The sequence below is a fragment of the Urocampus carinirostris genome, chromosome 16 (assembly GCF_059441175.1).
Source record: "Urocampus carinirostris isolate Australia breed hairy pipefish chromosome 16, RoL_Ucar_1.0, whole genome shotgun sequence".
Taxonomy (NCBI): Eukaryota; Metazoa; Chordata; class Actinopteri; order Syngnathiformes; family Syngnathidae; genus Urocampus; species Urocampus carinirostris.
This window is the reverse complement of record NC_142364.1, coordinates 26,572,186-26,587,545: the sequence shown is the minus strand read 5'-3', so window position 1 is coordinate 26,587,545 and position 15,360 is coordinate 26,572,186. Positions and strand designations below refer to the sequence as shown.

The following is a 15,360-nucleotide window of genomic DNA, read 5'->3' as shown; positions in this document are numbered from 1 at the left end:
TCACATTTACAGTGGATCCGTAAAGTATTCACAGCGCTTCACTTTTTCCACATTTTGTTATGTTACAGCCTCATTCCAAATTGTATTAATTTAATCTCTTATCTCAAAATTCTACACAAAATACTCCATTATGACAATGTGAAAAAAAAAAATATTTTAACTTTTTGGGAATTCATTAAAAATAGAAAACTAAGAAATCACATTTACATAAGTATTCACAGCCTTTGCCATGAAGCTCAAAATTGAGCTCAGGTGCATCTTTTTTCCACTGATCATCCTTGAGATCTTTCTACAGCTTAGTTGGAGTCCATCTGCAGTAAATTCAGTTGATTGGACATGATTTGGAAAGGCACACACCTGTCTATATAAGGTCCCACAGTTGAGTGTGCATGTCAGAGCACAAACACCAAGCATGAAGTCAAAAGAACTGTCTGTAGACCTGCGAGACAGGATTGTCTTGAGGCACAAATCTGGGGAAGGATACAGAAAAATTTCTGCTGCTTTGAAGGTCCCAATGAGCACAGTGGCCTCCATTATTCGTAAATGGAAGACATTTGGAACCACCAGGACTCTTCCTAGAGCTGGCCGGCCTTCTAAACTGAGCGATCGAGGAAGAAGGGCCTTAGTCAGGGAGGTGACCAAGAACCCGATGGTCACTCTGTCAGAGCTCCAGCGTTCCTCTGTGGAGAGAGGAGAGCCTTCCAGAAGGACAACTATCTATGCAGCAATCCACCAATCAGGCCTGTATGGTAGAGTGGCCAGACGAAAGCCACTCCTTGGTAAAAGGAACATGGAAGCCCGTCTGGAATTTGCCAAAAAGCACCTGAATGACTCTCAGACCATGAGAAACAAAATTCTCTGGTCTGATGAGACAAAGATTGAACTCTTTGGTGTGAATGCCAGGCGCCATGTTTGGAGGAAACCAGGCACCGCTCATCAGCAGGCCAATACCATCCCTACAGTGAAGCATGGTGGTGGCGGCATCATGCTGTGGGGATGTTTTTCAGCAGCAGGAACTGGCAGACTAGTCAGGATAGAAGGAAAAATGAATGCAGCAATATATAGAGATATCCTGGATGAAAACCTGCTCCAGAGCGCTCTTGACCTCAGGCTGGGGCGAAGGTTCATTTTTCAGCAGGACAACGACCCAAAGCACACAGCCAAGATCTCAAAAGATTGGCTTCAGAACCACTCCGTGAATGTCCTGGAGTGGCCCAGCCAGAGTCCAGACTTGAATCCGATCGAACATCTCTGGAGAGATCTGAAAACGGCTGTGCACAAAAGTCTCCCATCCAACCTGATTGAGCTTGAGACTTAGTGCAAAGAAGAATGGGCAAAACTGCCTAAAGATAGGTGTGCTAAACTTGTGAGATCATATTCAAAAAGGCTTGAGGCTGTATTTGCTGCCAAAGGTGGATCAACAAAGTATTAAGCAAAGGCTGTGAATACTTATGTAAAAGTGATTTCTTTGTTTTCTATTTTTAATAAATTCAAAAAAAGTAAAAAAAAAACTTTTTCACATTGTCATAATGGAGTATTTTGTGTAGAATTTTGAGATAAAAGATTAAATTAATACAATTTGGAATGAGGCTGTAACACAACAAAATGTGGAAAAAGTGAAGCGCTGTGAATACTTTCCGGATGCACTGTATCTGTATAGCCCTCAATCACAAGATTTCTCAAAGAACTGCACAGGATTACAATTTCACCATCCCCTGATCTTAAACCAACATACGGGCAAGGAAAAACTCAAAACCTTAGCACGAGGAAAATGAGAAACCTTGAGAAGGGGCCTCACAAGTGGTAATCCCCCGTCCCTTTAGCACCTTCTAGAACCAAAAAACATTCATCAATCATATTAAAAATAATTGATTTAGATAATAAGAAAAAATACACGAACTTTCTTATTAACATGTTTTTTTTATATAATCATGGGTGAATAACTTGGTATTTAGTTTCCAAAACAGTAGTTTCTTTCAGATAGGAATGTTCAGGTGGAGGCTGAAATATTATCTCTGATAATAACATTAGTTTGTTAATCAGGCATGTTTGTTTGTGATTGAGAGAGAGCAGAAAAGCACGCGAAAGTGTAAGTGATTAACTCACTCACAATAACATTTGTCAATCTGGCTCTAAAAAAGGAACAGGTTTTCCATTCGCCAGTTTCGTTAAAATTTCAATGCTCGAAAGGTTTTAAGTTAGTTTAAGTCATGTTAGTTGTATAGACATTTTTATACATTTATTGTAAAATAAAACAAAGAGCGATTCAAGTTTTGATGTACCTTTACACTAGTTGCTGCTAAGCCAAATTTTATTTATTGCACTGTTACTTTTTGATTTAAGTCAAAGATCATTTGTTATTTGTAATGACATTTTAATGTATTTACTGTAAAAAGTTTCAAGGAGCTATTGAAGATTTATTTAAACTATATATCGACTGTATATGTCATGAACCAGAACTAAATCAGGACCCAAACGCGTGACGTTCTCACACAAGCCTTTTATTTTACGGGAAATGGGGAGTCATGCAAGTTAGGTAGCGGTCTGGCGTGGAAAGACAGGAAGCCAGAGACCGACGAGATCGGTTCCAATTGCCCGAGTTGATACAGGACAGACAGGATAGATAATGAATCAGGATATCGAAAATAAACAGGAGAAACTAGACGGAAACGAAAACTGAAGAAAATAATAAACAGGACAAAACTAGATGGAAACAAAACTGGAAACCGAAATTAAACAGGACAAAATAAAAGGGAACAATACCAGGCAGGAAATACCAAGAGGAACAGGACCGAGTCAAAACCTATGTCTTGCGGGGTAGAAGTTTGTTGATGGACTGATAAGGGAAGCTTGACAGCGCTGAGCTTAAAATAGACAGAAATCCAATCTGTTAACGAGCCGCAGCTGGCGCCACACGGACGGGGCCAATTGGGCGCAATGTTAAAGCTTTTATAGTAAATGAATGTCTGCTCTAAATATCGATTATCAGGCTCTCTTAATACTAATCGTCCCTGAAAACCCATATCGATCCATCCCTAATTCCTACCTTGTGTTAATCTGTCTGTTGTCCCATGTTGGTCATAAAGTACCTGTGGGTTAGTGCATCAAATAAGTTTGACAATGTTTTATTTACAGGCTCCTGCCCCACATCAAGGAAATATTGTTTTTGTCTTTCCAAGGAAGATCTAAGCTTATTCGCTGTTCAATACAATCGGTCTTGGTGTGATTTCAAGGTCTCATTAAGCAGGAAAGTTAGGGGCGGCAGTAGCACAGGAGGTAGAGCACTCGTCTTGGGATCAAGAGATCGCAGTTAGAATCCTGGCTCCATGTGTTACAGGTCGAAGTGTCCTTGGGTAAGACATTGAACCCCTAATGCCCCCAATAAGCAGGTTGGCGCCTTGCATGGCTGCACGGCCGCTATTGGTGTGAGTGTGTGGGTAAATGTGAGCGCTTTGGGAAGTCTCCATTGACTTGAATAGCGCCATATAAATGCAGATCATTTCATTTCATTTCATGTGATGCCATGCAGCCGCAGATGTCCGGCCGTGTTTGGCCAATTTGTGTCAAAATGGTGGCTCCTGCTACAAGAGAGGCACGGAGAGGGCTTGCCTCTGTTCACCGGGATTTGCCGGAGACCGCTGTCAAACGGGTGAGTTCTGCTTGCCTGTGGTAATTATCAATATAATACTGAAAATAATCCTGAAAACATTTTGGGGGGGTTTTGTTTTACAGATGTTGACGAGTGCGAGTCCGACCCGTGTCTCAATGGCGCCACCTGCCTGGATGCCGTCAACAGCTTCTCATGCCTATGCCTACCCAGCTACGCAGGGGAGCTGTGCGAACAAGGTGTGTTGAGTGTTCAGCATTTTGCTTAGCATTAGCCTAAGGGATACATGAGAAGACTGAGTAAAATCTTCAGAATAATCGATTATCAAACAAGTTAACGACCGGCTTTTGTTTGGTTTGGATACCTTTACGATTAGAAAGTCTTTGACAGTGTAATATACATATTTTTAAATCTCCATATATTCTTTCATGATTTTTCTTTCATAATATTTAAGTCCTACCTGATCTTTTTGTGAAATAAACAAAAAAATTTTTTTTTAAATAACTTTTACATTGAATCAAAACCCAACGTTTTACTGTTGTTGGTGTCAAAATGTACTGCGCACAATTTCTTGTTTTCAAATTTCTTTAAAGGGACACTGAGTATTATATGAGTACTACGGGTTCCTGTATTGTTTAGTGCATTTGAAAACAAGTTCTATAAAGCGAAAGTATCAGAACCAGAACAAATGGTAGCCTCAAATGCGTAACGTTTCACACAAAGTTTATTGGGATATCGAGGAAACAAACGCCAGCGATCCGGTCCTCGCTGGACAGGAGAAGCGAGCAGCTTACGGGAACGGAGCGTGATCGGAATGCGGAAGTGAGTGGATTTAGCGGGGCGGGATATCGGAGCGTGGTCAAAATGGGCAAAACGGGTCGGAGCGGGAGATCAGAGCGTGGTCGGTGGTCAAAAACGGGTCGATAGCCGCAGCGGGAGATCAGAGTGTGGTCGCAAAAATATCTGGAGACAAACGGGAAATCGGGAACAGGCGGGAGCCAGAGTCAAAGTGCTTGCCTTGCGTATGCGGAGGTTTGCTGACGGACTGACCAGGAGTGACTGGAGTACTGAGTTTAAGTAGGCGGGGAATCAATCAGGCAACAAAATATAATATAAATAATATATAAAATGCAGAACTACTAAATAGTAAGAATCCTCCATGGTTTATTATAGCAGTTCATTGTTTGTAGTTTACAATGACTAAATACGCATTTTATTTAAAAATATGAAAATTGAATGACATGTTTTACATTCAGTTGCATTCAGTTTGATTACATTTATAACGGATTGGTTGGCATAAATCAATTTCAATATTTAAATATATGTATAATATGGTGCAATTTTTCATTTTAAATTGCTTTAAACCAAAAAAAAAGTCCCGTTTTACTTTTTACATTCTGAAATGCGTTTTTTAATGTTTTACAGCAATAATAACAATATCATCTTGAATACACTAATCATACCTAATTTTTTTTCACTTAACATGTTTACACATGAGAATCTGCATTTACTGTTGATCTCAAGGTCGATAATCAATCCACAATTTGCGTCTTGTGCTCTCTCTCTCTCTCTCTCTCTCTCTCTCTCTCTCTCTCTCTCTCTCTCTCTCTCTCTCTCTCTCTCTCTCTCTCTCTCTCTTTCTTTCTTTCTTTCTTTCTTTATCCAATTATATATTTCAAATGTAGAGATATTATATAGTTATTACATAATCTTATTGGTTAGCTGTGTAAAAGAAAGCCAAATAGTATTCAATTTTTGGTCCATTTTTTTAAACTAAGGTCGTATTTGGTAGGTTTCGGTTCTTGTTTTTTGTACAAAAAATATCTTTTATTTACAAAAATGACAATTTATAAGTTTGAAATGTGTATGTGTGCACGTTTCTTCTCTGAAGGTAATATGTTGTACAATACGGTTGGGTGTGGTATAGCAAGGGTCTTTGGGTGTTTGCGTTGTTCTCCAAAGATGGCCCCCGCCTCCATTTTTGTCGCATGACTCAGTTGCACTTGCGTCCTCTCGGGGTTCACTTTTCCCTTTGTTTGAACTCCAAACATCTGAAAGTTAATCCTGGCAAGCCCCCAGCTTCTCTTTTGATAAATTGTAGCATTTATTGAAGCTACTTGTCTGCGTCAATGGTGCCTTTCAAACTGTTTCCCTGCGATTCTTACATTCAATGCCTGCGTGCAAGAATCATGAAATTAATACCTGTGACATGCGATGAGTTTTCTGTCGGGTGAGGCACAGTCAGATTTTCAAATGTATGTATCTACCTACATCTTATTAAGCATTTGATAGGCACTGCAAGGAATCAATATCTAAACCTTAGCATAAAAAAATCCCCTTTATTATCTTACCTGAACTTACTGTATAAACTAAGTCTATCTTCTGCTCCTTTTGAATAAAACATCAATAGATAGGTATTCCATCCATCCATCCATTATCTGCAAGGCCTATCCTCAGTAGGGTCGAGGGGCGATAGGTATTCCTACATTATGAAAAAAAATTACTGGATGGCTTGACTTGCTGTTAGAATTAGAGATTGGATTCGTAAGCTATCATTTGGAGCTGAGTAGTACGCCGAATCAGATCTTTAGGTCTCGCCCTCTGCCAAGAGTTAAGACAATTGCGTGCCTCACTCTGCATCTGCTCAGCACAGTAGTACTAACTGTTATTATCATATTCGTAACGTAAAAATGATAGTGTTTGAAAAATAAACTCCACACGTTGTAAATTTAAATGAAAAATACCATTGACACTGAATAAATATAAACACTTAATGTTTTTTTTTGGTATTTCCATGATGACAGGTGAGGCACAGTTTTGCCTGCCTCCCCTGATTCGCTTCAATTTCTCCAATTTGCCAAATCGGATAAGTTTGTTATTTTTAAGGTCTAAAGTTTTTAATAAACAAGAAATAACTTTTTTAAATTAACTACAAGTTATTTTACGATCTATATTTTCATTTTACCGGAACATAAGAAATAAATAAAAATATTTATATATTTAAATGTTTGCATTTTTCTTGCAGTGAAATAAGCATATTATATGAGCAAATCTGATAAGCATGCTTGATGTAAGCGTTGGTCCCAAAATAATGAGCTGTAATAACTTTATTGTCCTCTTGAGTGGAACACTAGTTGTCTGGGTTCCTCATCATTCATTATACAATAAGACATATTATTTACATATAGTTAAATGCAAACAAATAAATCGACACTTTTCTTATTTTAATATAAAACAAGTCATACAAAATAAATATTCCGTTTAATGAACAATAAACTCTGCATCATTTTCCTCATCTTACTCGAAGTTACAAATATTGTAAAAAAAATAAAAGATTATGAGCAAAATAATCTGCTTTGGGAGGATCATTCTTTCTTCCTCACCTACACATTTGTTAAGCAATATGCTCACAAACAAACTTGAAAATCAGGTCCTGACTTGATCCTAAAACTGCAGCTGCGCCGCATCATTTTAGTGTCCCCTCCCCTCTAAAAGTCTATGACATCTGGTGTCAACATTATGAAATATTTCAGTACACTTTTATAAAAAAAAATCTGAGGGTCATGTCCTATGTTCTTCTTTACACATAGTTTTTTGACTCCCTCTTTGCCTGGAAGTTAACAAAATATAAAAAATGAATAATTCATTTATATACTGACAACAAGTATATTGAAGTCCAGTGCTACTCAAATACTACAAATCATCTATATTTTTTTTTCTCCTAGGACCAAAGTATATCTGATCCAGACTATTTATCATAACATCATGTTTCTTGTGTGTGTGTTTGAGCTCTTTGGTATAAATCTTCATTAATTGCCTGCGTATAATCGACTCCTAGCTGACTCAAATAGTCAGGGAACCAGTAAAGGTGAAAGGTAGATGTAGCAGTGTAATCCCTGACTCCAATCTCATCAACTTCCGTAGTTTAAATGGCGCTTTTTAATGCTACAATTCCTATACTGCTTTATTGCTCAGCCAATCAAATTATTAACCCGATGTAGGTCCATTTATTTGTAAATCTCACCTGAAACAAACCTGACTGCCAGGCATTGGTTTCTGTGCCGTTCCTAATGACTTCTATCCTGCAAATCCTTCCCCCCAAAACCCCTACCCTAACTTTCCCCTCAAAGACACGGCGTTATGTGGCTCCGGCTGGCACAAGTTCCACTCTCACTGCTACAAACATTTCCGCCATCGTCGTAACTGGGACAACGCAGAGCGGGAGTGCCGCCTCCACGGTGCTCACCTGACTAGCATCTTGTCGCCGGAAGAGCAAATCTTCGTCACAAGTGAGTGGCGCCACTCAAAAGGTTTTTTTCAGTCCATCCTGGAACGTGAACCCTTTGTGTGCAGGTCTGGCCAGCGACTACCAGTGGATCGGTCTCAACGACAAAATGTTCGAGAGAGACTTCAGCTGGAGTGACGGCAACTCCATGGTGAGTTTTCTCAGGAAGCGGCGGAATGTTTTTTGGGAAATGCGACAACTTTCCGGAGGATTAGAGTTGATGTGGCAGAAGAACAGCGTTTTCCTTTCTCTTCATGTTCATTTATATCTGGATTTATAAGGCAAATGTTCGGGCAAAACAAGAACTGAAGATATGCACTTCCGTTGAGGTTTTTATTGTAGAATATTCTGGACACAAAAGAGCTACAGAACAATGGCTGTAAAATCCAAATGTGCCCAGTCAAAATAGATGAAAAATACTTTGATAGTAGAAGGAAGATTCATTAGTAAAAACAAAACTTCAAGGAATGACTGGAAAGTCCCCAAACAGAAGTCTTAGTCCAAAGTTATTCTAACAAGTACTAATATCGTTCAAGGCCATTTTCTCGCAAAAACAACAAACAAAGCTGAGACAATGGAGAAGCTAAATACTAACAACCGAATCCAGAAGTCAAACTGAAGAAGTTAAGAAGGAATTAAACGAAGAATGCATTGTTTCTTTTATGTTCAATGATCAGACGAGGCGTGTTGGTGTGGACAGAGTATTTACTTTCGTGTCACTCCTGGTAAATCGTAACATACAACAGTAAACATTAAGGAACACATCGCGCATGATCAGTAACAATGTGGCATCATGGGTAATGCAGTTCTTATGTTATTAGGCACGTAACATCCAAAAGAAGTTAAAAATGACTGAAATATTAAAGAAGTAATAAATAAAGAAATCATACAATCATAAAATATATATATACTGGACTGTCTCAGAAAATTAGAATATTGTGATAAAGTTCTTTATTTTCTGTAATGCAATACAAAAAACAAAAATGTCATACATTCTGGATTCATTACACATCAACTGAACTATTTCAAGCCTTTTATTATTTGAATATTGCTGATTTTGGCTTACAGTTGAAAAAAACTCAAAAATCCTATCTCAAAATATTAGAATACTTCCTCAGACCAAGTAAAAAAAATAATTTTGTAACAGCAAAACTAAATCAAACATTTGAAAATGTCCATTGATGCACTCAATACTTGGTTGGGAATTCTTTTGCACGGATTACTGCATCAATCCGGCGTGGCATGGAGGCAATCAGCCTGTGGCATTGCTGAGGTGTTATTGATGCCCAGGATGCTTCGATAGCGGCCTTCAGCTCATTTGCATTTGTAGGTCTGGTGTCTTTCATCTTCTTCTTAACTATACCCCACAAATTCTCGATGGGGTTCAGGTCAGGGGAATTAGCAGGCCAATCAAGGACAGTGATGCCATGGTCAGTGCACCAGTTACTGGTGGTTTTGGCACTGTGGGCAGGTGCCAGATCATGCTGGAAAATTAAATCCTCATCTCCATAGAGCTTTTCAGCAGATGGAAGCATGTAGTGCTCTGAAATCTCTTGGTACACAGTTGCATTTACTCTGGACTTGATGAAACACAGTGGACCAACACCAGCAGCTGACATGGCTCCCCAAACCATTGCTGACTGTGGGAACTTCACACTGGATTTCAAGCAACTTGGATTTTGCTCTTCTCCATCCTTTCTCCAGACTCTGGCGCCTTGACTTCCAAATGAAATGCAAAACTTGCTTTCGACTGAAAAGAGGACTTTGGACCACTCTGCAACTGTCCAGTGCTTCTTCTCCATAGCCCAAGTCAGACGCTTCTTCCGTTGTCTTGAGTTCAGAAGTGGCTTGACCATGGGAATACGGCTATTGTAGCCCATTTCCCGGACACGTCTGTGAACTGTGGCTTTTGATACCTGGACTCCAGCTTCAGCCCACTGTCTTTGAAGCTCCCCCAAATTCTGGAAGCGGCTCTTCTTCACAATTTTGTTAAGGCTGCGGTCATCTCTCTTGGTTGTGCAGCGTTTCCGGCCACATTTTTCCCTTCCAACAAACTTTTTGTGGATATGCTTTGAAACTGCACTCTGTGAACAGCCTGCTCTTTGAGAAATTTCTTTTTGTGTCTTACCCTCCTGATGGAGGGTATCAATGATGGTCCTCTGGACAGCCGTCAGATCAGCAGTCTTCCCCATACTTGTGATTTAGTTTACTGAACCAAGCTGAGTGTTTTTAAGGCTCAGGAAACCCTCGCAAGGTGTTTCGAGTTAATTAGATGATTCAGGTGATTAGTTGAATAGCCTACTTGTATACTTTTTCATGATATTCTAATATTTTGAGATAGGATTTTTGAGTTTTTTTCAGCTGTAAGCCAAAATCAGCAATATTCAAATAATAAAAGGCTTGAAATAGTTCAGTTGATGTGTAATGAATCCAGAATGTATGACATTTTTGTTTTTTTAATTGCATTACAGAAAATAAAGAACTTTATCACAATATTCTTATTTTCTGAGACAGTCCAGTATATATATATATATATATATATATATATATATATATATATATATATGCAGTGACTTATTTCAATATTAAAACATTGTAGAAAATGTGCACTTTTGTTTTAAAAATTGTTTTAACATTATAAAAAAAAAACTTAAAAAACTAACCACGAATACTGTACATTTAACAGGCCCGATCAACTGAAAATACAAACACTATATGCAAAATCTTTTTAATTCGGATTCTAATTTGAAAAAAAGAACATAACTTTAAAAAATTCCCTTTTTCCAGTTAGCTTTTTGTAGTATGTTTCGTAAGCCACAGTATTTTGGCAAATTAGGCAGACATGGTTGTTTTTGATTTCAGTAAAAAAGGCTCCAATTTCCACTTGGCCTGGATATGGCAGCCCTTACAGTCAACTTTCATTTTTTCTATTGTCGCCATGTCAGAAATAGGGTGATCTGAAATTCTCACAGAAAGCTAAAGGTAAGGTGGCCAAAGGGCTGCTCCCATCATATGGTGTATTATTGATTCTTTTTTTATTGGTTGGGTGGGATCCAAATGTATTTTATACTGCGGTCACTATTACTGGCGGCCCACATATTATTAATTTTATGACAGAGACCGTGTGCCAGTTAAAAGGTGATCAGGGGCTGTAACTGGCCCCTGGGCCGGACTTTGTACATGCCTGCTATACGTGCTCCTGCACAAGTTCATTGATATCATCCTGATCTAACTCCAACCCCTTGGATTTTCCAAGAGAAACAATCTCGTCCAACACCACTTCGGACTCGGGTTGGTGATCGACCCTTCAACGTCACTCGAACGCCACGCTTGTGTTTTTCTATTATTTCTTGCTTCATTTCAATTGTCGTCATTCTCCTTTTTTCATCAGACACCTTATCGTTACCGTTTCTGGAACTCATGACTAAGGTCACATAAAGAAGATTTTATAAAATGCAATTAAAGAGATGCAATCAGGTACCCTACAGGTATAACCAAGGGCATGGAATCGGGTGCTTGATGGCCGTAGGAGCATGCTCAAATTCGGCCGAGCCAATGGCGGCGAGCGGTCACGAGCGTTGAGTGGTCTCTAGTGGTAGCCTCTGTGACTGCTCATAATCAGGGTTTTTCTGCATTTTTGTTAAAAAAAACCTAGTGTATCGAAATTCCTGCGTCTAGAGGTGCTCACATAAAGAGCTATCAGTGTACATAAATAAATATGGTATAGCCAAGAAATAAGGCAACTATTTTGTACTGTATAGGTACAAAACAACCCACGTCCCGGGTTAAAGATAAGTAAGCAAAAAGCGACTTCAGGATCTTGAAAGCATTAGTAAGAGCTGAGCAAGGACAAAGACGACACTGTTCCGTGTGTGTGCAGCAATTCGAGCACTGGCGCGACAACCAGCCGGACAGTTTCTTCGAGTCGGGCGAAGACTGCGTGGTCCTCATCTGGCACGACGGCGGACGCTGGAACGACGTCCCGTGCAACTACCACCTCGGCTTCACCTGCAAGAAGGGAACAGGTGGGGCGTCGCCGCATTTCCACGGCAACTGCCTCCGCATCCCTCCCCTACCCTTTGAAAATACCTCCCCCCTAGTGTCTTGCGGCCCGCCGCCAACAGTGAGGGACACCCGTGTCTTCGGCGCCCCGCGTCCCCGCTATGAAGTCAACGCCCTCACGAGGTACCACTGCAAACCGGGCCTTATCCAGAGGAATGCCCCCACCGTGCGCTGCCGCCCCGACGGACAGTGGGACGTGCCCAAAGTCACCTGTGTTAGCCGTGAGTACCCCCAAGAGATGCTCCAGTTGTATGCGCATGTAGCACCCCCTACTGCAACGTGTTTTGTTTTCAGGTATTCAATTCAAGTAATTATTTGTATTGTTTATTTGTATAGCCCTTAATCCCAAGAAATCTCAAAGGGCTGAACAGACTACATACTTTTACACCATCAATAATAATATTTATTATACAAAAAATAAAAAAATACTCTAGAAATAGTACAAAAATACTACGACCGTAATATTATAAAACATAAATACTAAGAAATATAACAAAACTACTAATAAAGTACTACAAAAATACCACTTCTATAAAACTATGACACAAAAACTCTACTACAGAAATATTAAGAAAGAAATACTACAAAAAATAACTACCATGTAAATGCTACATTAATAGAACAGAATAATTAAAGAATTACTACAAATATACTACTATGGAACTACTTAAAAAAATACTTCGACAGAAATTCAACAAAAATACAATACTTATACTACAATACAACAAAACCATATAAAAAATATATACACTGGTAAATACAAATTGCATTTAGAAATAAATCAGAAATATATATAAATATAACAATTAAATCAATCAACAAAAAAATGAAACCGTAATACCTTGTTTTTCGTGGGGGTTGTGTTGCAAAAATGTCCCGGGAAGTCATTACCCACGAAGAAGAAACCTTTATTTATTCCTTTATTTATTCCTTTATTTATTAAATACTCTATTGTACATTGAAATCAAAGAACAAACCAGAATTATAATTTGTCTAGCAAATGAAAGTACTGCACTTTATAAAAGCTTTTTGTACTTTCAAATCATCATTTTAAGAATAATCTTGGTGCTATATTGGATTATGGTATTGATTAAGGATGAAATCCAATTTTATGAATATACTTTGTCGCCGTCACCTGGACGTTATGGAAAACTGCTTTTACATTCCTTTAAAGCCGGTGTCAGCAACACAAAATGTTGAAAAAGACTTATTGGACCAAAAAGATGTGTCTGGAGCCACAAAATATTATGTAAATTTTCTAAGAAAGGAAATACATACTGTAAGTACATTCATTGCAAAACTCAGAGAATGTGTCCTATTTATCCTCCTGAAGAAACTATATATTTTTCCATAATCAATTATTTTTCAAAAAGTACCAAGGAGCCACTAGTTGGTGCCAAAGAGCCGCACGCAGCTCCAGAGCAAGTTTAGCGGGTTGGGAAGACCAACTTTGTTTCGGTCCTGGCCGCAAGTGCTTTTGTTGCTACAAAGTGTTTTGTTTACATGGCTTTTAAAAAAACTTTGCCCATAATGTTGGTCCGTCAAGCTGTTTTACATACATGTAGAACTTATACCGTAATTTCTTTGACACACAGACAGAAAGGGGCGGGATGACTGTTTAGCCAATCACAATGCAGAACACACTAAGTAGTGAATCTACAAAAAGTAAAACCGCGATACAGCTCGGGTTTACTGTAACATCCGTTATTGTTAGCGTAGCAAACGTACTCACTCTTTTGTTGTACCTCCTCCCAGCGGCAACATATCATTTACCCATCATGCACCATCACAACCACCACACGAGCGCTCGCCACGGCAACTAGCAACAATACAACGACAGCGGCAAAGAGAGGAGCTCCTGGGACCCTCTGCCAGAAACAAGCGGCTCGCCCTGGTGCATTCTGGGACATCATCTGTTTATTTTTGCTTTTGTCCCTCGTTTTTGACAGAGGAAGACCAGAAGACCTCGGTTTCGGAAGATGACCCACAAATGTGCTCACTTAGATTGTAGGCATACATTGTAAAGGATATGAAGCCTTAAGAATTTAACTTATTTTACTGTGACGTGTGAATAATGAATTGTTTTGAAGAAATAAATGTTGACGTTTCACTCAGGCGACGGCTGGAAATCTGTAAGACGGACGTTATTAAAATTTCACAGCATTTTCTTTTCATTCACAATCACCCAAAGTCACATGGATCAAACTAATGGCCCGCAGGCCAAATGTGGTCAGTGATAGCATGCAAGGAGAAGCACAAGAGAAAAATGGTGTCAAAGATTTAGAGTTTTAATTATGTCCACTGTATGTCGCAAAAGCCAGGCGCCACTCCCAAAGCATCCACTCGAGCTGTATTTGCTGACTAATATTAATCAACCAGAGAACATTAAGGAAACCCATACCGATGTTATTTTAACTTAAAGTAAAAGTCACAATCATACGGTTTAAGGCAATATGAATAATACAACATTTTAAAAAGATTACCATGGCGTCTTTGCAGGAGTTTAAAGAAGTTTGAGCTCCTTTCTATGATATGAAATCTAACAGCAAAGTGACCATAGGTAAACATTTTCATAAACACTTGTCAAGTCAATAATGACTTAAATGAGTGTTTCTATGCTCTTTGGTCAATTTCAGTCTGCATGAGTTTCTGCAGTTTAATGAACTGAAGTGGAAACAAATTAAATTGTTGTTTTCCTTTTTTTACATACAAATGCACAGTTGATGAACACTACAAGAGATTAAATCTTAGTGAAGGAAAGCAAATACTGAGGGGGGAAAACCTCAATTATTGTTTTAAAATATAATCTTACATCTCTGAATCACAATTTATGTGTAAGCCTCCAAAAAGGCCCCCATCCATCCAGTTAAGGGACAGTTTTTATGCCGTTAATTTTCCAGGCCAGTTCCCATAAGAATGTTTAGTTTAAAATGAGTTTGACACCCCTGCCCTCAGTGGAACATCAATGTCCTCAGTGGCTTCATCAAAATAAAGAGTCCAAAGTGTTTTTTCAAGGAGATATTTTATTTTCACGTGGTTTTTGCAACTACACCGCAAACGATTTGGTATCCACAGAACCCGGTTTGAAAAGCCAGGTCTTACTTTATTACATCTTGGGATTACTATATAAGAGAAATGCTGCAGGTGGGTTCTTGAGCAAATCATACACGAGTTATAGAGAAAATACTAAAAAAAATCAAATGTAAATGGGTTGACAAAACTGGTGAAAACCATTACTCTCACAAAAGACACATCGCCACTGTCACATTTGCCAAAAGGCATCTTGATTATCCTCAAGACTTATGGAAAAACATTCTGTGGACTGATGAGTCAAATATTTGTTTTTTAAAGGTGTACAGCTCATTACATCTAGCGTTAAAACGGCACATCATTTGACAAAAAGAAC

The 15,360-nt window shown here is 38.9% G+C and overlaps 1 protein-coding gene across 2 annotated transcripts in view; it reads left to right on the top strand.

The window, feature by feature from the left end:
• The window catches only part of LOC148350875 (neurocan core protein-like), a 38,199-nt gene extending 24,131 nt beyond the window's left edge, over positions 1-14,068 (top strand). Inside the window, exons 11-17 of one of the 2 annotated variants that reach the window (XM_088355770.1) lie at positions 3,530-3,649; positions 3,733-3,846; positions 7,738-7,896; positions 7,961-8,043; positions 11,773-11,917; positions 11,993-12,175; positions 13,710-14,068. In XM_088355770.1, the coding sequence (XP_088211896.1) occupies positions 3,530-3,649; positions 3,733-3,846; positions 7,738-7,896; positions 7,961-8,043; positions 11,773-11,917; positions 11,993-12,175; positions 13,710-13,777 (872 nt within the window). In that variant the 3' untranslated portion in view covers positions 13,778-14,068. Of the gene's footprint in view, positions 1-3,529; positions 3,650-3,732; positions 3,847-7,737; positions 7,897-7,960; positions 8,044-11,772; positions 12,176-13,709 lie in introns of both variants that reach the window. The other variant, XM_088355769.1, reaches the window with a different exon arrangement.
• The last annotated feature ends 1,292 nt before the right edge of the window (positions 14,069-15,360 follow it).